This window comes from Tachypleus tridentatus, chromosome 9, assembly GCF_004210375.1.
Source record: "Tachypleus tridentatus isolate NWPU-2018 chromosome 9, ASM421037v1, whole genome shotgun sequence".
Taxonomy (NCBI): Eukaryota; Metazoa; Arthropoda; class Merostomata; order Xiphosura; family Limulidae; genus Tachypleus; species Tachypleus tridentatus.
Genome location: NC_134833.1, coordinates 80,299,371 through 80,326,404, shown reverse-complemented (window position 1 = coordinate 80,326,404; position 27,034 = coordinate 80,299,371). Strand labels below are relative to the sequence as shown.

Sequence of the window (27,034 nt, the reverse complement as noted above, 5' to 3'; positions counted from 1 at the left end):
AATCAGTTGTTCGATTCTCCTCAGTGGACTCAGCAGATAGTCCAATGTGGATTTGCTCTAAGAAAACACACAAACACATTCTTCAAAGTCTATATAAATATAGATTCACTGCGGAGATTAAAATATAATTAACAATATCCTATATATAATTATTGATTTGTCGTTTGTCAATGAAATACTCTACTTTACAGGTACCTTTAATATTTTTTGTGACGTGTTGCTTTATCTATATTCCAAAGAAATTACTGACATATAATTGTAATAAAAAAAGAAAACATTTGCTCATGTACGTTAAAATTAATTCATAACAGAAACCGTAGTAACTGTAAATATAAAACTAATTAATCTTAATACATAGACATTTTTGTCTTGAAAGAAGTTGAAAGTTGTACCCGTGCTTTATATATAATAGAAACAAACCACTTGGCTGAAATTTTGCGGAGGAATGCTTGTTTGAAGTTAAGCACAACGTAATACAATGGGCTATCTGCGCTCTGTTCTGCCCATCACGGGTATCGAAACTCGGATTCTAGTGTTATAAGTCCGCAGACATGCCACTGGTGTTATTTTACAAATGTTTTATAGTCGTAGTAATTTTAAGATGTTCAAAGCTCTTCTATGAATTGCACGGAGGACAAATTGTGAAATAAAAGAATAGAAATAATTACGAGTTAAAATTGGTTTAACATTTGGGTACTGGTCTACTCTTTTTATATCACTTCTGTACATAGTTTGATTGGGCCACCTTTTGATTTGTAGTCTACATCGACAACTACAGTTAAGTATTTTACCTTCTGGGTTTTAGTACAGTGCTTCCTAAACATTTTAACTTGAGGTTCTAAGACTTAAACACCCTGGCTAAGAACCCCATCTTATAATTTAACATAAAATTTAAATACTAGCCAGTCTGAAGAGCTTTTACTTTTGTCTCCATGTGTTCTCTAATAAGAAGATATCTAACATAAACAACATTATATAGTAATATTCGTTGCTATGAATGGTTTTTGCTGAAAACATTGCATTGTCTGATGTGAGCAAAGTTTTAAAGATAATATTTCCACGCGTGCTGAAGTTCCCCTGAGACGTTCCCCAGTTTGAGAACCAGCAATGATTTAACCAATATTTGCATTTTTACTAGATTTATTTTTTCTCACATTTTTTTCGCTTCAGCCTAAGTGAGTTTGAGAACTCAGTGATTTGATTCTCTGTTGAAATTTCACTTTCTATATTTCAGTCTTCCTTCGCGATGAATAGAAAAATCCAGATGTTTTCATGCGTCTGCCAGTTTTCTTGTGTCTCTTTACTGAATAAGGATGGTGTTTTTCAATTGCTAACTACCAAGCCAAATAGACATAAATTGCTAATGTTGCATCAGCAAACTTCTGAAAGATGTATGTAAATGACACATGATTTAATATATACCCGATAGCGAAGCTTCATTCTGTTTGTTTTCTGTCCATACACACCAATAACTGCTCCTTAAAAATGACTCTAAAACATCTTATGCCTGTTGTAAATTTTGGCTTTGCATTTACGTATAGCTCTAATTAGTATTTGTTTTTCATTTACTGGGGGAATCTACATGTACAGGAAATGTTCTCTTTTTTTTTTTTTCGTTGATCCGTTTCCTGTTATTAGTTTTCAGTGCAAAGGCAGGAATAGGTGGTTATATTTTTATTTGATTACTGAGTTTCTGATGTAGCATCTCAAGTTATCTTTCAGTTAATCTTCTCTCTGTAAAGTGTTTTGGTAAGAGCTTACAAACCAGAATCTTGCGTTTTTGTTCTCACTTCGTGTTCTTGTTAATTATTATAAGGCCCGGCATGGCGAGGTGGTTAAGGCGTGTGAGTCGTAATCTGAGGGTCGCGGGTTCGCATCCCCATCGCGACAAACATGCTCGCCCTTTCAGCCGTGGGGGCGTTATAATGTGACGGTCAATCCCACTATTTGTTGGTAAAAGAGTAGCCCAAGAGTTGGCGGTGGATGGTGATGACTAGCTGCCTTCCCTCTAGTCTTACACTACTAAATTAGGGACGGCTAGCGCGGATAGCCCTCGTGTATCTTTGCGCGAAATTTAAAACAAACCAAACCTTACCTGTGGAATTTCAGTTTTTTGTAATTTTCGTTTCAATTTTATTTTATTATGTATTATATTATCATATTCGTTATTTCCTTCGTATCTCTTATGACTCCTATAATATTTATTTAGAAGATGTAATTTTCGAAGAACTTTGTAACTTAGTGTTTAAATGTTGCGCACGCAATTTTCGAATTCTGTACATGTGATTTTGTTCTTTTAATGATCTGAAGAACACGAAAAGTCCTCTTCCAGAAATAAAAGCATAAAATGTTTTTACTGCTTAATAACCTATTGATTTATTTCCGTATGTTATTTATTTACCAATTCAGATGTAAGTGTAATGTTAACACTTAACCCTAAGTTGAGCAACGCAACTAGCAGCATGTTGCACCAAAACCTTGGCTGACGTCAAATGAAGTTTTCTTTCCTTTATACATGAGGTTTACACACGAGTTAAAACACCTAAAGAAACACCGCCACCTTTTTTTTCACACTATAGAGGGTGATGTGTAACTCATGCAACGGTGTAGGAATATCGCAAAGATTTAAAGGCAAATGGAGGATTATGTGCAAGGGAAACATATTTATAACAGAACTTTCTATTATATATCGTCTGTCCACCAGGTGACGTTACTAAATCATCCACTCACGTTAAAATAACCTAAACCTATATCATGAGTCTGTATCAGTCTTCAAAAACTTCAGCTTTCAGCCCAATATTCTCATCTTCACTTTAAAGCATAACTGATTTTCGCGAGTGTAGTGAGGAAAAACTGATAAACCGCTTCAAGTTATTTTTCAGGCCACTTCGGGGCGTGAAACATGAGAAACCTAAATACCTGGCAAAGACTGCAGTGGACTGATCGTCCTCAGTATTCATGACAGCAGGACACTCAAAAAGAGTGCCAGCACTCAAAGTTGCAGAGTGCATTGAATTGTTTTGTTGTGTATAAAAAAAATCGATGTGGCGGTTTGCAACAGTTACTGTTTTTGCGAACAAACAGCCTGATAGAGGCACAGTTCCAGGAACAAGGGTAACGAGATTAGAGAAGCGTAGCAGCTGGTATTATTGAACAACCCTTCAATGACTAATTGGTACATCAATGAGTATTTCTGTAAAGGATATTTTACCTTTACATACCATTCTCCATGTACCCTTTAGATTTCTTGGATGTGTTATACAAATTTTAAACAAACGTAAATGTATTTTAGGCATGTAGTTAAACGCTTGTCTCTTTAACGTTTTCTATGCAAAGATGAATCAATAATATGTAATTAAGATTTTCAAATATGTCTGCCAACAAAGAAATTTACTTAGAGAGTGGTAATTAGCATTAATGACTTTAAAGTGACTTAGAATGCGACTTCAAAGAACATACGACAGTTATAATTTACGATATTACGAGACACATGGAAAGAACTGATAGTTTACACGTGGTTACAGTTTACGATATTACGAAACACATTTTACTTCAGACAAACTACGTCACAGTTTTACTATTATGAAGTTGTAAGTCTTTTATGTAACGTCATTTTGTGGGATACTCTAAAACCGAAACTTGTCTTTAGTTTGAGAGGTCATTCACAAAATGTTTAACTCATACTCTCTGAGTTAGCGATCTGTGTTATATTTAGAACTTTATAAGAGTGAATTTATAATTATCTCATAGTATCAGGCCCAAGTAAAATGTCGAAATAAGGTATATTAGAATATTTGAAATTTTAACACTAAAAACAATCATCATGAGAGGAAGCTTAACCTTTCACCTTATTCTGAAAGTACTTAGTATATTTGGGAAAATATATGCCATAAAAATGACAGTAAACTCATGATTTTATAACACCAGTTTCTTATTTTTATAATTAATTTTTGTGCTAAAATGATATTCAAGATGGGTTGGTTCGTGTGCCTTCTGCCCTCCTGGTTAAGTACCCGTGACTTCGATTACTCGTCATTCTCTTCGTAATATCCTTCGTTATGGTATCTTTACATTTCGCTCCTCTTTACATAAACATCTGAACCAAAAGTAAAAACGACACCCACATCTGTTTCATTAGTTCTTACCTGGAGCATAATCTGATACTACAAAGGTTAAGCTGAAATTTAACTACAATGTTTTTGTATCGTTTTGAATAACTCCTAATTCCATCACTGCTGATTGCTAATATCAACAGTTATATTAAACCTACTGAAAATTGGTAATGATAACATTTCTCTCATGTAGCAAGAAATCGAAAGCAAACTTAATAACGTTGTTTTTTACAAGTTCTCTTTATGTGTGTTTGTGAATATCTTGTAGCAAAGCTACATTGGACTATCTGTTGTGCCTAACGAGGGAATAAAACTCATGATTTTAGCGTTATAAATCCGAAGATTCACCGCTATCCCAGCTGGGGACAGTTCTCTTTATACTGAAATTATAATTACCACATAGTTTGTAAAGAGCTAATCTCTCATCAAAGACTATAAAACAGTAATTTAAAAAAATCCCGTTGGTAAAACAGAGCACAAATATTTTAGCATTATCTTTGTCATTTCAGCTATCAAAACTAGAAGCTGTATTAGATGTTCTTCTGCAGGGTCCTCGAAAGTGATCTGTTTCGAGAGTAAATAAAACCAAAATTTAGGGTAACAAATATTTTTATGTTGTTTTTTTTCAACTTCAATCGTCGTGCTGTGTTGTAGGCAACAGATTGCATAACCTTCTCGTGATTGCAACGTTAAGTGTCCCTTATGTAACGTCATTTTGCCGTCTGCTGGCTGACTGACAGACAACACACTACTTTTTCGAAGTACAAATGGTTAAAATAGGTGGTCCTCCAAGCGGCTTTCGATCCCCTTTCGGTGAAATGATGCTCTTTCAGTCTCACTAGAAAGAAGAAAGCACGATAAACGGTTATGTTATTGTTAATAGTGTGATAGTTGTTGTTTTTCCACATCAATATTTCTCTTTGTATTACAACCTGGCACTCTACTACTTTTACTGGATATGGGAAGTAATTTGTAATTTCGAGAATCTTTTCCAAGACATGCAATATTCGTGAAAAAAATAAACTATACTTTTGGAACAAAAGCTAGTATAAAAGCTAAAGCTAATATCGACATGTTCATGTGTACTCTTTAGTTCCACAACGTTTTCTGGGAATAAATTTGTCCATAGAAGTTAGGTGATATCTGATTGTGAAATTCATTTGAGGACGAATGTGGTTAATGAAATAGTTTCAACTTAAAATGACGTTTCGAAGTGTTAATGTGCGGCACTCATGTGGTATCCATGTGTAAAAAATGCATATTGTAAACATTACTCTTAGCCTTACATGTCATCATTACCTATCGTTACGAAAAGTATTAAAAAAAAATACTATAACGTACAGGTAGACAAAAAAAAGTGAATTGTACCTTACCTTGGTCAGGTAGTTAAGGCGCTTTACTTGTAATCTGAGGGTCACAGGTTCGAATCCCCATCACACCAAACATACTCGCCAACGTTATAATGTGACACTCAATCCCACTATTCGCTAGTGAAAGAGAAGACCAACATTTGGTGGTGGGTGATAATAACTACCTGCCTTCCCTCTAGTCTTACACTACTAAATTTAGGACTGATTGCACAGATAGTCATCGTGTAGTTTGGGGCAAAATTAAGAAAACAAGCAAGACAGACTTACCTTCTTTTCTCCAGACAAGCTGGAGTGAACCTTGAAAATAAATGGTTAAAACATTTTCGTTGTCTTTAGTCTTTGTAACAACTTATAGTATATCAACTACAATATATATAGTATCATCAAAAATAGAACAAAAGACGAGGTGAAATGTTTACGATGTAAGATTAGTGACAAGGTAACATTTAAACATGATTTTCTGTTTGTATTATATGGTTTTTCTAGTAAAAATCTTGTTTTCTGTTACGCATAATTTTATGTTAGTAGTCTGTTATAGGATTAGACCTTGTTCGAAGACAGTATGTAAATAAACAACATATTAAAACATGTTACTTATGTAGAAGAAATACGTAACACTTGTTTTTCTGCGAATTTGAAGCTTTTGAATGAAAATACAAAAGTATTAATCTTTTTAGTTATTCATGATTATTCTTGTTGGACAAATAACAGATATAACCTGCACCGTATTGCTACGATTTATTCTAATTGTGAATGTGGTTGATAGCTAGGCAATCGTGACTCACTGTAGATAAGTCAGCAAGATCCTATAGATAGGAGTTCGGGAAGGGTACACTGTTCCAGTGTAATGGTACACCCAGTGTATAATCTCTATATAGTGCACGATAACATTAATCAGTGACAGTGTTACGATAAAAGTCACTTTATTAGATCGTTTCATCAAATCATAATTAGTTGATTTATTCCCAGACGAATGTACTAAACATTATTAGGAGGCGAAGAATGAATAATGTTTTTTATTTAATTCAACAAACGATTCAACAACCAGAATTATACAAATATGTAATAGTTTCTGTGAAGAACGAGATAAGCAGTTAACTAAAGAATCTACGCAAGCGAATACCCAACTTATGCTAAATAGACGATAAGAAACTTGAAATAAAAGTTAATACAATTGCTAATCATATCTGCTCACAACTACTTTATAATACTACAAAATTTAAACACCAATTATTTACACATTTATCTTTATTGTGTGTGTATGTGTTGTTGTTTTTTTAGAAAATACATATCGGGCTATCTGCTGAGCCCACCGAGGGGAATCGATCCCCTGATTTTAGTGTTGTAAATCTGTAGACTTACTGCTGTATTAGCGGGGGGCGACCTTTATTGAAAAGAAAAAGATTTCCCTAATTTCCTTTGAATAAATTTGTGATAGGTAAATTTTCTTTTATTTCTTTTTGTATTCCAATATGTCAAGAGTGAAACAGGTCCTCACCCTGGTAGGTCAGCGATAAGTTTACGGATTTTCAACGTTAAAATCTGGGTTTTGATCCCAGCAGTGAATAGACCATTGCTTAGTTTTACGCTTAAAAATAAATAAAGAACATCGAAACAGATCAAGAAGGTCATTTGTTAAAATTTTAATATGCTCACCTCAACATAACAAAGTATGTGAAATATTTTCCACAATCGTTTTACGGAAATGTATCCCCTGAAAAATGATAAGATAAGAACATTTTAAGTCAATGTCAAAGCGCTTCAAATGATTTCATGTTCTTGTTTTTTCAGCCTCTGGTAATTTGGTGAATTCTAGGAAGGACCCAATTGAAAACAATATTTTTACTTTTCAGTTTATCTATTCTTCATATAAAATAAGTTAAATTGACGAACATGTACTTGATAACGTACATCAAGTTCTTTCAGGTTAAACAAAATCAGTTGCTGTGACGAACATAAAATCTCTAGAAGAGTAGGAGGAATAATAGTATTTGGTACTCTAAGATTGTTAGCATAATTGTTCTTTGAATCAAACTCAAAGCTCAAGGACGTACTCAGTCCCCACGCTTCTAATTAGTTGATTTATTCCGACACGAATGCATTAAACATTGTTATTAGGAGGCGAAGAAGGAATAATGTTTTTTATTTTATTTTTACAAAGGATTCAACAACCAGAATTATATCAAATACCAAAGAGAACCGAATTTGACAGAAGTAGAGGCTGTGAATAGAACTAATAACTCCTTACGTTATTTTCTACGATATATTTTTACGATATTTTGTTTAAGGCAAATAAGCAAGATTTAGCTAACTATAAATTAAGGTTTGGAAACTGGCTGTTTATGAAGTGTTATTAAAAATACTTTAAACACGTTATTTTATCTTACGTAGAATTTTGTGTAAACTTAAATATTAGCTTGCTATCGTTTACATTCTCTGAATCATACCGATAACACAATTCCTAGTAGTTTTGAAGACTTTCTCAGTCATCCTCGACTACCATCACAATAAAAAACATGATACATCTAACTAACTAAATGGCAAGAATCTAAATTTAGCTTTTTATATGAACCTTTTAATATGAGTTGAAGTCAAAATACTTTTACCAAAAATACTGTTATCTACCATTATCTGACATCATTATGGCAGGTCATATGATAGATCACCAACGATTTTCTCAAGTTTTCGACGTGTTTTTTACGATTTATAAACTTCAAAATAAAATTTCGAAAGGAATATGCTAATGAATACCAATCAAGCTCAAATTGATTGGATATATAAAAATTGAATTTTATGATAGGCAATACAAAAATGAAGTTTTAACACGAAAGGATATATATTTTATGTGTTTTATAAAAAGTAGATTCTTCGAAAATTTACCACGCAAAAAATTGGTAGAAAAAGTAATTCAGATTGTATGATTTTTTATATCCGGAATTGGATATTATTTAGGAAGTTTTTGCTCGTTTTTGCAAATATTTTCACAACTAGAAAGAAACCAAATCACTGGATGTCCAGTCAGGAAAGGGTTATCTTCATCATGCAAAAGGAATAATAGAGGCGAAAATACATAAAGATCATTTACACAAAGAAGGATTTGGAAAAACATCACACACATAATACTATTTAGAATTGATCATCTAATAACGTTTGTTTATAAGCGTTAGGGCAAAGTGGATAGACGGGGGATTGTGGGAGTCCCACAATATCATATTACAGAGATAAATCTGTGTAACAAGCATACAACTAAATGGTACGAGTCAGTCTTGGGGGTTCGTATAACAAATACAGTAGAAAAATGTATTGTTACAATAAAGTGTAAACAGTTCTCCTTATTAGAATGTGTAAACTAAGTTTCTCAGCTCTGAAGTATTCGTTTTACAAGTATTGTATGTTAACAACTGTCTTCTTGTGTAATACACAGTAACTGTTTTACAAGTATTGTATGTTAACAACTGTCTTCTTGTGTAATACACAGTAACTGTTTTACAAGTATTGTATGTTAACAACTGTCTTCTTGTGTAATACACAGTAACTGTTTTACAAGTATTGTATGTTAACAACTGTCTTCTTGTGTAATACACAGTAACTGTTTTACAAGTATTTTTTAATGATTGTCTTCTTGTGTAATACGGAGTAACCGTTTTATAAGTATTTTTTGTTAACGATTGTCTTCTTGTGTAGTGCAGAGTAACCATTTATAAGTAATATGAAAATATCTAATACTAGCTTCATCCGCTTTGAAACATCTAGTATATCTGAAAAAAAAGACAAACAAACAAACGTGATAGATATTCGCTAACACTGGAGTTTTAAGAAGTGTATTCAGTTATATTTAGTTGATAGATTTTTGTCTCCATTTTATAAAGTAGCGTGTGAGTTTCTCTATTCTTGTTTAATGCATAATTAGAAATCAGCAATATTGTTACGAGACATTCTGAAAAACAGTTTCACAGCGTTTAGATTTGTCGCTGCATGGGTAGTTTTGTTTGTGTCTTTTCACCAAGGTGGGACACGTGATATTCAAAAACAGTGATTTGTTGACTGCTCAAAATAATTAAGGGATAATCGAGGTTTCCTATATACTTAATGTAACAAGATACAACCACGGTTTTTCAATAATATCAATACTCCTTCTGTTTAGTTTTTGTTCAATAACAAGCGTCTGTTGAATTATCATGTGAGCTAACATGCTCATTTCAGTCCGGTACGAAAGTAAAGGAAAAAAGACATTTTTCAGTTAGCAACCTGTACAGTAAGCGGCAGTTTGTATGTGTGTGTGAGTGTATGTGTGAAAGAGAGCGCGTGCGTAAAAATAGATTCAGTTTAGTGTTCATTTTACAAAAATAAATAAATAAAAATAGTTCATAAAGTTATATATAAACATCACAAACTTGTGTTAAAACATACGAACGTGTATAAAGAAATCTTTAATTTCTTTCTTCCATCACGTTTTTGCCAGATTGTTTTCCTTAAGAAATTTTGTTCACTCAGCGAGATGAAATATTACGGGACGTTAAGCCATTGCAAGTCGAACTTTTTCTTCTGAAACTCTAATGCGCTTTGATTGTTCTTTCCCGACCCAGTGCGAAGTAACCACCATATTAAACGGCATTATCCTGTTTTAATGGCCACTTAAAAGACGGCTGTAGCGCACCACGAGAACATTATTAAAGAGTTTCTTCCTATTTACAACGTGAAACTTTTAAAGTAGAGCGTTGGTTATGTCAGAAAAGTGTAAATGGACCCCAGGGGTGCAAACCCCACCACTTACTTGATCAAAATCTTTCCAGCATGTGTGTGTATGTATAGCTCGCTGGATTCGTATAGTAATGTCTCTTTCTTTGTTTATTCTAAACAACAAAAACACGCCGTTTCTGAATATTAAGTCGGGATGAATGTAATGATCCTGAAACGCAACGATTAGGATTAGGAGAAGCAACTTTCTGAGGCTCTCTCTATTTATGGATGAATGATTGTACATATAAACAAGAATAAAGATAGATGGCAAACTTACTATACATAAAAGTAATATACTTTAACGAGCATTCGGAAATAACTTCTTGATTTTGTTTTTTTTAGATGTGTGTGTTGTAAAAATAGATTAAACAAGCTAATTATTAAAACTGTGACATATTACTGAACAGCCAGACGTTGGTCATAACAATGTTCATAAGGTACAATAAAGTGCAGTAAATATATTAATAACTGTAGCTACTAATAAGAAAATTTGCTTATAACTTGTAATGGTAATGAATAATATTTGACAATATCAGGTGATTATATGTGATTTCTCTAAGATAGAGATATATATTTTGTCAATATCTTTATTACATAAAGATTGAAAGACCTGACGATATAGTTTTGTAACACAAAACGTAATGAGAAAAGCTATGCCTTGTTTCGAAGATGAACAATATTACTGCTTACAGGTTTAGTAATAAACAATGTGCTGATGTCACGTGATGGTCTGAGATAGAAAAGAGCTGTATTCTTTGAAATTTTTATTTGAATTCGTGGCATCTCTCATAACAGGCGATCAGACGTACTACATAAAAAATGTTGTAGATATTACTGCACTAACTGCTCAGCTTTTCTTCAAAATCGGTACAGTTGCTTACTTAACTGGTGCTCCCCAGTGGCATAGCATTATGTCTCAATACCCACACAGAACACAGATAACCCATTGTATAGCTTTGTGCTTAACTTCAAACCATAACAACTTTAACTGGTGTGCTTAACATCGGGTGAAAAGGGCACATAAAGCTATACAATGAGCTATTGAAAGATACCGGGTTTCAATACTTGTGGTGGGCAGAGCACAAATAGCCCTTTGTACACCTTGTTGTTTAATTTCAAACAACAACAACCTTAATTAATGTGTTTAACGTGATATATTTATGGAAATGTAAGGAATAATTAAGTGATAAATCGCTCTGTCTAAACCTGAGCTCATTATTTTAGCACAAATAATAAACATGCAAGTCACATATAACTTGTAATGTAAAATTATAAAACACTTTAAGTTATTCGTTTGTGATTATTTCCTTAATTAAAACGTCCAAAACTAAAATGAACACTTAAATAAATAAGATGTTAAATCAATCTTGGAGTATTAAATAACCGTGCAGTAGATAAATAAAACCTCGAACGTGGAGAATAGTTGAAATATGAAGAAACAGAGAGTACCAAGACGTGAAATAAACAGAAAGATTTTGAAAAGGGGGATATAAGATACTAAAAGAGTAAAGCACAATCAGTTTAAAGAAAATTTCTAAGAATAGTGAGGAGAGGAAGAGAGGGTAATTAATTTTATATACCACTGAGTAGTAATAATTTATATACGAATAGTTAGAAATGTTTTAAGTATTTACTGAAGCGCACATTTAAAACGGAGATGAGTAGAATAGATACAATATATGCACGCTTTGTTTTTCCCTGCATTTTTGCTGAAATGATAGGTAATATGTTATTTTGGAGATCCTTCTCTTTCTGTTATATGTATAGTGTTGTACGCTTGTTATGTGTGCTCAAACAACATGGTGAATGTGTGCGATCATTATTATTGGTTTTTCACACAGAAGTCTTATATATACACGTGTGCATGTGACTGTCATTGTGTGAAAATATTAAACTTAGAAGGAAACAGCCCGTCACACATAAGTCATATATATATATGCATGTGACTATCACTGAGTGAAAATGTTCAACTCAGAAGGAAACAGCCCGGTATAATCAGGTGACTAGAGCGCTTGACTCATAATCTGAGGGTCGCGGGTTTGAATCCCCGTCACACCAAATGTGCTTCTCCTTTCAGCCCTGGGGGCGTTATAAAGTGTCGGTCAACATCCCTATTTATTGGTAAAATAGTAGCCCATGAGTTGGCGGTAGGCGGTGATGACTAGCTGCCTTCCCTCTAGTCTTACACTTTTAACTTAGGGATGGCTAGTACAGATAGCTCTCGTGTATCTCTGCGCGAAATTCAAAACAAAGAATCACAATATTAGATTCTTCTTTAGGAGGAAGAGGTCATAGAGAACCTGACCCTCCAGGGTATGAACTTTTCTTTCCCAAACACCGACAGAGATTCGATTCGATAGATTCTTCTCCAAATAATGGCTATTTTATACAAGAAATAATATGGAATCCACAGTAACCGCGGCTGTAATTACATTTCAGTCAGTCAAGAGATGAGGCTGTGAGCTAAATACTTGTAGTTGAAAGAAACTCAGAGACATTCTATGAGCCGCTATACCACCGCTTAAAATACACTAGTCTAGTTCATACTTTTTGAATGTGATATAATAATGGACATTGTAAAAAACGTTTGCAGAATATTTTAACAGAAGTGTTTGTCTGATTGTTATTTTTGTCGATTTTTCCCCCCTTGGTTAATTAATTTAAATTTGTTTTCAGCTGGTTATGAAGAGGTTGCCACTATCGCCAGACCTCCAATAGATATGCTGCCGAAAGCGCCAACGACGAGCAAAACAGGTTATATAATTTCTGCTTTTCGGGTATTTCCGGGAGAAGATCGTGAAAAGCTCGAACGTAGCTGGCTGATGTGGACAGGTGCGAGACTGATCTACAAGCGTTTGCCTCGCTTACTAGGTCTGCGTCGGATCACTTTTCACAAGAAAATTTGTCCTGAACGCGGGATTACTTACGTACTTCTCTGTGAATGTGCTGCTCTTATGGAACGTGTGACAGAAGCTTGTGTATTCGTGGACCAATTGAGAGCCAGATGCTGTGGTTACACTGCCCTCTACCGGGTAGTTGATATATTTTGATGTTCCTCATACGAGGGGAGCTAAAGCTGTGATTGTCAAGTGCCATTGTTTAGGTAAATAACCTTAAAGATGCGTAGTGGGATCCTTTTTCGTGTTTTTATGTACAATGTGAAAGAAATTGAAATGAGTCGCTATAAAAAGGATCATTCTTGACTACACTTTAATATGTATATGTATATATATATAGTGTGCATACATGTAACTCGTCGAAGCTGGATATTGTTTATAACTTATTGTAATCAACTGTGTGCTAACACCTTTAATATATCTGTGTCTTTGGATTTGATTTGAACTTTATCAAGAAGATAAAAAAACTTTCAATTGATATATCCGAATATTTAGTCTAATACTTTGTACGTGTGAGAAATATATTAGAGGCTTTACCAGTATAATTTCTCGTAGAATTTAAGTCACTACATAAACATTTTAAGATTTTAATGTTCATTGACAAACGCTCACTTATAAAAATGTTTATTGTCACAAATGTTTGTGTGGTGTTTGCACAGTTATCCAATACTCTTTGGTAAAATCGCATCTGAGTTCAGCGTTATTATCTCCCTAAAACTGTGTAAACTAGATCAGAACAATAGTTGGTAGTGAGTAGAAAGAAGTACAGTACAAGAATTATATACGTTTAAATATGTACTTCTTTCCACGCAGTGAAAAATATCGCTTTGGTCCAGTTTATAGAGTTTTGGAAAGATGATACTTTAGAATAATATTGATTAAATAAATTAATTACATATATATATTTTGGTCTTGAGTTAAATTTGGAAAAAATAAGCTTGTTAGGCAATATCTTACAACTGGTTTATACTAAAGGCAAGTTAAATAAACTAATCTGATGAGCTTTTTAAAATCAAGTAATGTATTTTTATGTATGACTAGAACTACTATATTATTAGTATCTTGGACATCCGAAAAATGAGACAGATAATGAAGCGTAAACTCTAATGTAAATTTTTCTCTACACATATTTCGTATTTTTTACTGGTCACAAAAGTATAGTAGTATATTACTTAGTTGTATGATGCAGAAGGATAATTTGACTGTCTCATTACTTTTCACATTGTTCACGTCCCCACTGGCACAACGCTGGAAACTGGGCTTCGATACCCATGGTGGGCAGAGCACAGATGGCAACTTATGTAGCTTTGTGCTTAACCTCAAACAAAAACAAAACATTTTTCTCATGCTCGCAGGGCTTTTGGTGGCTCATCAGAAATTATGAGGGCTTATAATGCTAAAAATTGAGTTTTTTGATACCCGCAGTGGGCAGAGCACAGATAGTCCACTATGTAGCTTTATACTTAAAAAGCTCGAAGAATACTGTCTATAATTTTAAAGCCTATATTGTTACAGTACGTTTCCTTTTTAAAAGTTTAAAAGTCGTATATGTTTCATTTCAACACAATTTGTAACGGTGTGATCAAGTTTTATTACAATATTTCCAGATTTGATTGTTTATATATTTTGATATATTTGAAATATTTCATGAATTTAACCAATAAAGTTAACCCTACAACATTATCAGCGTTTCGAAAATAGACGTACAAAAAAAATAAATTTGATACAGTTCGAGTAATTTTTGTTTTATGGAAATATTATCAAATAACAATAATATGTAATATGGAATTCAACGTAGAAGTTATCGAGTCGTGATTAAATTTAATCTTTTCTACATACAAACTCTTATTATGTTAAGATAATAAGAAGCGATATGGTTCATAAGATACTAATGAAAAAAAAAACAGCATGAAGTTTTAACACAGATTCTCTCTATGTTATTTAAAACCATGACTATGAACCAAGAATCATCTATTATCCATTCCACATAGTTTTCGAAAATGTTGGATGAATTGTAGCATTTCTCAGCTAAGTTTAAAGTTCAAAAACTCTTGGGCAGATACATTCTTTGAAACTTTAAATTTCGCTTTTTTCATACACACGAAACGGCTGTGGTTTTGATAGAAAGTTGAAATCTCATCAGACTATTCATGTAAATATTTTCCTACGAAACATTTGTAACTTTTGTATAGGTGGCGTGAGAGTAGTATTTTTCACTTCTCCTGGTGGTATATTTGAATATATTTTAACATAGAATCGGTGTATGCATGGCTACTTTCAACTGGCTACTATAGAACAAGGCTTTCTTAGCAACAACAAAATACTCAGTATCATTTCATAGACTCACAATAAGATAATTTGCACGCATGTTTTGACTGCCATCTCTTTTATTCTTTACAATACATTATAACGTAGAAAGTATTATAATACTATGTTAAGTTCTGAAGTGAACATTTTGTTGATCAGTAAAACAGAATGGAACCTTGAAGTAGCAGTTTGGTATAGCTAATCATACTAGTGTGTTTGTATGTAATATATATAAGTCCAGAACAAATTAGTTTAAACTGCTAGGATATGTCTATCCAACAACACAAAAAAGAAGGGAAATAATCAAAGTTTTCATATCTCTACTTTTATACTTGAATCTACGAAACTCAATATCCTTTAGTATATAAATACGTCTTATAACCAAAGATTAAGTCAAAACACGATATATTTCGGCCTTTAGAGTAAAGGAACAGAAAACAGTTGTCGGCAAACAATCACTGAACAAAGAAATGACTAAGTCTTTTGTGGTTTCATTCATAACTTCAATGGCGTAGTTTGAGAGTTTTCCAGGGATGGGAAACAATTTAAAGTTTTCCAAAATAATAGGTACCTGAACTATGCGTCAATACACTTCTTTTAAACAACAATTATGTACTTTCCAGCAACACATTTCCTGATGATTTAAGGGTCGGTTTTATTTGTCACAATTCTCCAAAGAGATGATCCCCCCATCCAGCTGTAAACAACGAACGAAGTTCACTGACATCATTATTCTACATTTTAAAAATTTCTGCATAAGTCAGCCATCAATATAATTTGGTGCCACTAAAGAAGGCTAATAGTTGTCGAAATTGTGGTGTCGTGTATTGTTAGATAGTAAAATTGCTATTGTTTAAATCAGTATATGATTATCAATATGGGTCAATTTTCTTATATTGTATGAGGGTTTTTCCTTTCTATGAAGTCAGAGCTGTAATAAATGATTAAACATGAAAAACATATGAAATATTTAAAGCTTAAAAGCTCAAACCTCGTTTGACTGGAGAACTTAGCTCAAAACGAAATAATTTCAAATATAACTCAAATTATTATTAGTTATAAATGTAGTTGTATAACCAGGTTTGTTCTCTGTTTCCAATAAAGTAAAGCAAATATCAGAAAAAGATTTCGAGCGGGAATCACGTCATTACACGCATAAATCCATATCATTAAGCCTAACATACCAGCCTAATTTCATTTAGCTAAGATACATAACTTTAAAACAACATATTCATAAAGAATGTAATCCAGCTCCAAGTGCTGTGTTAATATTCATTGCGAACGATTAGAAATACAAACGTTTTCAACATGTTCTGCAAACTACATTTTATTTTTTGAAAGTATATGAATAAAAAAATTTTAGTTGTTTTGAGAAACTAGTTTTTATTTTATTTTTGGATGCTTAATTATAACAAAAACTTGCTTTTCTTGAAGAATTAATTAACTACAATTTTCTTTCACAACTTTTTTGGTGCAAAAATGTTTGCTTGTTACATTACTGTTCGTGGTATATGTGTGTAGGTAACAACAATAGTGATGAACAAACATTTCACCCATGTGTGAGTAAACATGAACAATAAGTAAAATGTTCTGTTGTACAAATATTGTTTAAAATTTTGGTGTAATTAAACTTGTACTATTGTTTTTATTTATTTCCTCATAACGCCATCTGTAGATGATCAGCAGAAATCAATACGAAGCTGGGAATTAAGAGTAGAAGTTCAGTGAACCGTGTTTACATAGTATTTATTGGCTGCTTTCAGTGCTTCATGGGCTTACGATCATTTTGACCTAGTTCGTGTAAATTGAAGAATAAAGCTTCTTCCTCTATTACCATAAAGCTTAAACTTACAATAATATTTCCGGTTAGATACAAAATGGTAACTGATTGCATATACTGAGTTGTACAAAAAATGTTGGTACATTTTCCTCTGATAGAAAAAAAAAATCTTTCAAATTCTTAAAGAATAATGATAAAACATTGTTTTCCGAAATATTAATATTGCATTGGAACATCTGAAAGAGGAGAGGTCACACGTGAAGAGGGATTTTTCTCCTTTCAGGTCTTCTGGTGGGTCAGTGGTAAATGTACGAACTTACAACGTTAAAGTCCAGCATTCCATTCCTCGTGTTGGACACAGCAAATAGCCCAGTGTGGATCTGCACTTAAACAAACACCCTTTGTGTTTAAATGCTTATTGAGAAATGTTGTGAATGATTTGATATATCTATAAGCGTCTGGTAATGTTTGTTTATTAATTGTTAATGAAAAGATGCAAACTGCTTATAAACGATTCCAGCTCAAGATGCATTATTATGGTCTTAAAAGATGTTTTAATTAAAATTCAGTTCTAAGTAGGCTTAAATCTAGAAATTATGAAACTTACCAGAATAGGTTTTAAGGGCTCAAGAATGTTACAAACTGAAAATATTTAAATGTATTTACTGGGTTGTTAGTTTAAACAATATGTTATGTAACAATCAACACGTGAAAACAATAACAAAAACAAACTTATAACTAACAAAATATTTCTAAGCAAAACAATCTAATTAATTTTGGTCCTATTCTCTTCCAATTCAAAGGCGTGTTTAGATGTGAATTACACCATTCGACACAAATTCTGTTCATAGATAGCATATGTTATTTCTTAATAGCTTATGTTGTAAAAGTACAGAAAATAGCCATTATTCCCTTCAAACTTTGCTTTTGTGACCTGTATAATGAAATTTATAAATTTTCTATGTAAAAATGGGCAAATCTGCACATTTTCATTTACATAAGGTCTGAATAAAATAACATATGAATCACGATTTACGTGTATTTATACTAAAGTTATACAAAAATGTTTAGAAGTGAGTAGTTTTTCGAGATTTGCAACTCACTTTCACGTATCAGCCCCCAAATAGTCTCCAATCATGTTTTTGTTATACGCTTCTTGGTAGCAGCGTTCAAAGTCCAATATATCTTGGTGGAAGCGCTCGCCTTGCTCCTCTGAGTATGCTCTCATGTTCTCCTTGAATTTATCAAGATGACCGTCAAGGATATAGACTCTCAGGGACATCCTGCAGCCCATTTTGGCGTAGGTCTTCATCAGAATCTCAACCAGTTCCACATAATTTTTGCCCTTGAAACCCCGATCCACTGCGACAAGCTGCCCCAAGCTTCTTTTTCCCTTCCTACTGAGCTTCTTGGGGAATTCTGTACACTCCAGAATCTTCTTTATTTGTGGTCCAACAAAGACACCAGCTTTGACCTTTGCCTCAGCTCAGAAGAAGTCGTCTCGAATGTACTTGAAGGCTGTAGACTCCTTATCAAGAGCTGTGACAAATTGTTTCATAAGACCCAATTTTATGTGCAATGGTGGGAACAAGACCTTCTGGAGGTCCACTCACAGTGCTCACAGGTAAAATGAGGTGTCCAGGGTTTGTCTTGATCCCCAACAGACATGCCGAAATATGCCTTATAGGCTTCACACATTTTAGCAGATGCTGTCACAGAGTACTTTTTCGCTCTTGTTTTGATAAATTGGCTACATGCATAACAGAATGAGTCTGAAGAATGCTTGCAGCTTCTTGATGCCATCTCTGATAAAATCAGATAGGTCTATGTGTTCACTTAGGCAGCTAGAACTAAACTGAAGTGGTGAGTGGCGAGCCCCTGTATATGTATTACTAGAGAAAGTTCTAGAAAATTATAAAAGGTTCTTGAAATTTTTCATAAGTTCTACAACATTCTAGAAAGTTCTTATAAGTTCGAGAAAATTTTCTATCAGCTACTCAGCACTGAATCTACCTGAATTTTCTGAAAAATGCGTAAATTTGAAAATTTCATTATTCAGGTCACAAAAGCAAAGTTTGAAGAAAAAAATAGGTATTTTTCATTTACTTTAGGCATAAGCAATTGGTAAATAACACTTCCTGCCAAGGAACGAGAAAAAAGTAAAAATTTTGTTACATAGTGTTACCAATCTTTTATTTTTTAAAGTGATATAGCTGATGGCTTTATAACGGTGTAATTATGATTAGATATTAATTACCAATCTATCGTCTTTCCAAATGATATAGCTGATGGCTTTTTGATGGTATAATTATCGTATTAATGAATTTTAAATTTTCAGGCTAATTCTACATCATCTGCGGTTTTTTGTTTTGTTTTTGCTTTTAGAGATATATTAATTAGAGGTTAAATAATTTAATTCTTGAAATGATTAAATATTCATTAATAAATATTTTATAAATAGTTCTTTATTTACTCAAATTAGGACATGACTGTAATGTTTAATTAATAATATTTTTACTTCGAATGTAATGCATAGAACATGACAGCACGTAATTAAGTATTTCAATCCAAAATGTTTTATTTTGTTATAAGTACTTCATTTTTCTCTCTGTAAAGATGTTCTCTCAAATAAAGTGCTAATGAAAGGCTGTTTAGTACTTCATGAATATTCAAGTTGAAATGTGTGTTACATTAATTAATTCCGTTTTATGTTTCTGAATGTGTTTGTCTGTAAACTCTTCCCACAGTTTTGGAGCTAGCTGGACCAAACTTGGCAGGTGGACTCGGGGAGGTCCGATTGGTATCTTTGTGTATATGATGCACCAAGGATTATTTAGGGGGAGAGTTAAATCGATCCTGGAAGGTCATAAAGACGTGACGAGGGTTTAGAATAGGTTTGTAGGGATACAAAACTCGAATCTAGTGTTGGATTTGTGTTTTAGATCTTCCCTAGGGATCTTAGGAGCCACCATGTTTGAGGTCAAACATGATACAAATACTAACATACTATAGATGGGTGTGTTTTTTTTCAGACAAAGACTCTGTTAAGGTAGGTATAACAGTAATTGAGGATAATAGAATAGTTTTATTGGTACATTGGGACTTATGTGAATAATAAGGTGGTTTTTGAACCTTGCAGCGGAGTGCCAATATTTTATACGAGTGAACTTAATGTTATATAATCGAAATTAATATGGCCATACATTTAAACAATAACCAAAAAAATACAGTCAACTTGTTTCACAGTAATGTATTAAAATAAGTAAAACGTATATACAAGTATTCGTTACACTGGCGTTTACCACAGTTGTATCTAGAGTTTACAATAATTGTTTTTTTCCCCATCACATTCCACAAAGAGTGAATACTTAGAATACAATTTGACAAGACGAATCATTTTTTTTCTTTATTCTGTTATTGGAACACACTACTACTTCTAAGGACAGTATGACTGCCTCTACTTTTATACTGTTGTGGCACTTTTTGATTAGTTGCAATCACAGTGTAATTGTCATCTATCTCATGATTGTATTTTCATGCAATTTATTTTCACACAACACAATAATGTCACTCTTGTTGTATCTCTTTTCCTTAGTACTTCTATAATTATTTCATATACTGTGCATGATGTTATAAGTTAATATGCCAAAAAGTAAAATGTATAATCATTATAGTGCAATGATTCATTCAAGAGATGGCTACTATCGCTCGCCTTAGTACTTTCGGCCTTATTTCCAATAATATCACACGGTAGGTTAGTCGTGAATTTATATATTATGATTTAATAATTCAATTTTTTTTTTTTAATTTCGCACAAAGCTACTCGAGGGCTATCTGGGTTAGCCGTCCCTAATTTAGCAGTGTAAGACTAAAGGGAAGGCAGTTAGTCATTACCACCCACCGCCAACTCTTGGGCTACTCTTTTACCAACGAATAGTGGGATTGACCGTCACATAATAACGCCCCCACGGCTGGGATGGCGAGCATGTTTGGCGCGACGGGGATGCGAACCCGCGACCCTCAGATTACGAGTCGCACGCCTCAACACGCTTGACCATGCCGGGCCTAATAATTCAATATATTCCTTATAGATGCAATATCTAATAACAATATTCAAGGGTGTAACAAATGGCAATAATGAAACTAACTGTAGAAAAAAGCAGAATACATCATAAGTGACAAAACACAAAAACTTGTTTTTTCCTTATGTTTTGTTACAGATTTCTAAGAAAAGTGTATAAATAAATCTCGATAAATTATTTCAAACAACGGTAAATAACCAATATAAGCCGATTCCTTGGTGTATGCGGTAGAGCTTTAATTACTTTGACATCAAATATAAATGACCTCTAAAATATGCTAATGTCTAGCTTTAGGGTCTCTACCATGAATATAAAGAAGAGAATTGATGTTTAAGTAGATGTAAAAAATAGATAAAAGTGTTGTTTTTTTTTATAATTAAACAACCAAACTAGTTTGTTTGTTTGTTTGTTTTGGAATTTCGCACAAAGCTACTCGAGGGCTATCTGTGCTAGCTGTCCCTAATTTAGCAGTGTAAGACTACAGGGAAGGCAGCTAGTCATCACCACCCACCGCCAACTCTTGGGCTACTCTTTTACCAACGAATAGTGGGATTGACCGTCACATTGTAACGCCCCCACGGCTGGGAGGGCGAGCATGTTTGGCGCGACCGGGATGCGAACCCGCGACCCTCAGATTACGAGTCGCACGCCTTAACACGCTTGGCCATGCCGGGCGAAGTTCAACAACCAAACTAAAGCAATAGCGAGAACAATTATTGAAGAACACGTGCAAATAACTTTTCTAACACCAAAATCCTGTCTCCCACACACGTAGTCAAATTAAGAAACGAGAAGTTAGAAGAGGATAAATAAAGCCAATCCTCAAGAACTAATCAAAGCATTTAGATACGTAAGTAATCACCAATAGGTTAACTAAATAAATAATAAAAAAGATATTATTTTCTTTTTTTGAATTTCACGCAAAGCTACTCGAGGGCAATCTGCGCTAGCCGTCTCTAATTTAGCAATGTAAGACTAGAGGAAAGGCAGCTGGTCATGGACACCCACCGCCAACTCTTGGGCTACTCTTTTGCAAACGAATTGTGGGATTGGCCATGACATTATAACGTCCTCACGGCTGAAATGGCGAGCATGTTTGGTGTGACGGGGATTTGAACCCGCGACCCTCAGATTACGAGTCGAGTGCCTTAACCGCCTGGCCATGCCAGGCCTTATAATGAAATATCAACAACAGTATATGGAATAATTAATAGCAGTGAGTTCAGGCTATATAACCTAACAAGTTCTTCTCTAACCTAATTCACAACTTGAAGGTAATAATAACGGTCGTCTGAAATAAAAAGTTTCTTATTTTCTTATAATAGCAAAAAATAAAAATAAATCTTCAAAAAGTTAAGACACGATCACAAGGTATTTGAATAGTCTTGGCCTTCTTATTACTAGGAGAACGTGAAATGACACATCGCAAAATACAAAACGAAAACACAAAATGTTCAGCAAAACAGTAGAAATATCCTATTTTAACTTAACTATGTTGTTACTCTAGAAAACTGTAAGGAACATAGTGTACAGGTTATGTTTTATTAAATATTTTGTTTCTGTAGCATCCTTTTTATCGCTGCAATATTTTTTTAACTCTTACAAAAGATATGACAAAACTTCATCCAAAAAAAGAAGAGTAGACCAATGTTGTGTTGGTTTGGTTGTTCTACGGCTAAACACAAAAATGCTCAATTGGTTATTTATACTGTGCCTACTACGTGTATCGAAACCCAATTTCTGGTGTAATAAATTCGCAGAAATATTGGTGTGCAACTGGAGGACAAGTTTAACGATACCTTCATCATCTGGTATTCCTAGCTGGTGACTCTTCCAAATACTAACCGACTCCGACTCTCGGAGATGAGTTGAGATCTGAATTTTTTCAAAGTGGTACGAACGGTGGCAGGGGTTGATTCCCCTCGGTGGACTCAGCAGACAGCCCGATGTGACTTTTGCTATAAGAAAACACAAACATATGAACGGTGGTTTGTTGTGGCAGATAAAGAAGTTGAACACAGTCCTATCAAGGCTGCTTTGAGGACTGACGTATCGCCTAGATATGGAAGTCCAGTTGTAAGGAAAATTGAATATAATTTATTCGTAAGTAGTTTTAATTTTAACATCACTTTAGAAAAAGAAATGTTACTTGTGTTTAGTAATCGACTCTTTTAAAGTGTTGTGGAAATAACAAGAAATCCTACTTACTAAAACAAACCTGTATTTCAAGTACAAAACTATCGCACAAAGAAAAAAGAATACCGCAAATATAGCTATTCACTTTTATTTTACTTTTTTAGTGCTCGCATAAAACTACACAAGGGTCACCTTAACAAGCAAGCTCTCATTAAATTAGACACGAGGTAAATAGATAGTCAATAGCATCCACCGACAGCACTTGAAATAGTGTTACTTGGCCGACAATTTGAAAACACTTTCGAGAGTCGAAAGCGAAGAGTATGATTTTAAAGTAACGTAGTGTGAACCAGGAATCTCAGGCACGCAGTTCTTTAACCACAAGGCAACATCGGGCTAGCAGGGCGAATTGCACTTACGAAAAAACATTTTGAAAACAAACAAACAAAGTAAGAATTCTCAATAAAGACTGTCTTTCTGCTCTTGTCTTTCGGCTGTACTTGAGTCTAAAAGTGGCAGCCAATCCCGCTGTTCGATTAGGAGTAACAGTGTTGGTAGTTGGTTGCCTTCCTCTGGTCAGTAGTTTTAAATTAAGGACGGTTATGCCTAAACTTTAAAGTTTTCTGATCTAACTGCTTAGCCCCTGTGCCTTACAAGATGCTAGTCAAGTTGAAAATTTCAAATACCTTAAATTTAAGAGCTGATGCTTTAGTCACTTTGTTTCTTTTGTTGCTAAACACCCAGTTAATGAATGAACTATCTGTGTTTGCTTACCACAAGCATCAAACCTCACTATTTAGCGTTATTATTCGTTAGAGTTACCGCTGAAACACCTGCAGGTCTTATGTCTCAGAAACATTGATTTAAATTTTTAAGAAACTGATTGTAATTACTCCAGAAAATATATGTTAATTTCCCAAGTTATGGTTAAATCTTTTATTCAAAAACACAGGTTCAAGCAAGTAATTGAACAATATGAAAGATTTTCAAGAATACCCACTCTCCAATATCTAATGCTTACCTATCTACTCATCCTCCCTATGAAACAACAACAACAACCAAAAATGTGAATTTAAGTGAGTTATACATTGAGCCAATGTAGTAAGATTTCGACCTACATGAGTGATTGTTATATACTTTCCAAACGGTGAAGTTATCAGTGATATCGAGCGAACCAACTCTTCAAACATTAGGCAGGTTTTGCATCTTTTATGTTTACGCTAGTGAGTAATCTGAGAGTAAATCTGGTAGATGAAAAACTGTAATATCGTCTTCTGAGAAGATCACAAACTGTAGAAGCAGAAAACTAATCTGATTCAAGTGGTACGTGCGATGCAAAAGTATTAAGTAATTTTGGAAGGTACGACAGATTGTTTGTTTTGTTTTTTATTTCGCGCAAAGCTACTGGAGGGCTATCTGCGCTAGCCGTCCCTAATTTAGTGTAAGACTAGAAGGAAGGCAGCTAGTCATCACCACCCACCCCCAAATCTTGGGATACTCTTTTACCAACGAACAGTGAGATTGACCGTACATTATAACACCCCCACGGCTGAAAGGGCAAAAATGTTTGGTGCGACCGGGATTCGAAGCTGCGACCCTCAGATTACGAGTCGAATGCCTTAACCCACCTGGCCAGGTATGATAGAAGAATTAATATTTAAAAGACCCCCAAAGCAATTTTTTTTAATTGTACGATTTGATACATGCTGAAGGTTTAGTGTTAAATGCAGGCAAAGTTTGATCTTGTTTGTTGGGCTTTATCCGTAAACCTTCTGATCTGGAGAATAGCAACAACAAAAATACAAACAATTAGACTAAAGCTGTTCCAGAGAAGTTGTATAATGGACGTCAACTTCCTGCATTAAAAAAAAAACAAAAAACGTTTATCTATTTGGAATCATATATAAGTAATTTCTGGAAGAAAAATTTTTTAATAATTTCTAAATTTCACTTAAAGCTACACGAAGGCCTACCGTTACGACAGAAAGTGTTCGTACTTCTGCGTCCCGAGTGGTTTTTTGCTCATAACTTAAAAAGTATCATGAGTAGGCTAATAGAAGTATAATATTTATAATATACCACACTTTCATTATCCTAATCGTGATACTTTTTAAGTTACGAGGAAAAAACTACTCACTACGGGGTACGAACACCTGCTGTCGTAACTATAATTTATAAGTACTAGCCTAGAATAAAGGTAGCTAGTTAAGAGTGTCCAGCGCCAACTGTGGAGATACTATCTTAAGAACGAAAAGTGTAATTGACTGTCACATTAAACGCCTCCACTGTTAACAGATTTAGCATTTTCGTTAACAGAATTCGGAAGCATGAGTGGCAATATGCGAGTTAAGCGCCCTTACTATCAAGCAAAATTAGAGCTAAGAAAGATATACAATGAAATGTAAAAGTAACAATAATAATGTTTTATCCTTCATACGTAGCAACAACATGCCTGTCGTGTGTTATTGAGATATAATTAACAGACTAAAAATATCATTCATTGAACGTAATAAGGTATAAGTAACTAATTAACTAGACAACAATAAACAAACCTTAAATTGTATGAATGGCAACAATTTTTTATCTTTAAACCAAAAATATTTAGAACCATAATTAACATTCAAATCTGAACAAAAGTGTTGTGATTTTTAAACCTTAAAATTACCTATGTACGTTTTATTCGTAAATAGCTGTTTAGTATTGCCAGTTTCAATCCTAGGAAGTTCCCGAAATTCAATAAATTATACGGTATGTGGAGCAGCAAACGTATGTTACATGAAGCAGTGCACAACAACAGCGACAAGTCTAAAGTTGTGGAATTGTTATTTTATTAACGAAACAAATTTGGACCCTTTACTTATACCAACATTTTTTTTTTTTGATACTGTGTGGTGACACATTTGTTGGATTATACATTAACTAAAGAGAGCATATATGAACCATGTAATCATGTTCTTTTCTAGAGCTTCACCACACCTTGAAATTCTCACAAGCCTGCTCTTTATCTCTCGAAAAGGCTGAACTGTGATTAACATTAACGTCCGATCAAAACAAGTTACCTACGTAAAGCAGAACAAAAGGCAATCTGGCAATGACTGTAGCTAAGTATAACTCGTTCTTAGTTATAAAGATTGTAATGTATTGTTTCGTTAGTTTGGTATCTTTGGTGTTAAAGATACTTTTCGACCTGCTTCTCTAACATTTAACAGGTTTGGGGCAGCTTAGGAGTTTTAAATTGGACCTAAATCTATATACTAATCTGATAAACAGGGGCGTAGATCCTGAGGGGTTGGGGGATGCATCATCCCTTCATATTAGGTGGGGGGTATGGTGCACACAATCATTCCCCCCTACAGTTTGGTTTGTTGAATTGTTTTATTGCATAACAGGCCTACAAATTGAGATGTTTGTTCTTGTGATTCTTGTGCTCTTACTAATCGAATTACATAATTAGGCCTAGATGTAGGCTTTTTCAATAGCCTAAATGTACATCTTTAATATAGGCGTGCTTCTAAGCTTTTCGATCTAAGCGATAGTTCGTAAGTATCAGTCAGTAGGCCTAAGTATACATGCAAGGCTTGTAAGCACAACAGATTGAACAGAGCATGAA

The 27,034-nt window shown here is 33.9% G+C and overlaps 1 protein-coding gene across 3 annotated transcripts in view; it reads left to right on the top strand.

Annotated features, from left to right (window-relative positions):
* Positions 1 to 22,761, top strand: part of LOC143225589 (uncharacterized) — a 109,268-nt gene extending 86,507 nt beyond the window's left edge. For 2 of the 3 annotated variants that reach the window (XM_076455290.1, XM_076455289.1), the window contains one exon: positions 12,899 to 18,300. In XM_076455290.1, coding sequence (XP_076311405.1) covers positions 12,899 to 13,272 — 374 coding nt within the window. In that variant the 3' untranslated portion in view covers positions 13,273 to 18,300. Of the gene's footprint in view, positions 1 to 12,898; positions 18,301 to 19,953 lie in introns of those variants that run through there. The other variant, XR_013013943.1, reaches the window with a different exon arrangement.
* The last annotated feature ends 4,273 nt before the right edge of the window (positions 22,762 to 27,034 follow it).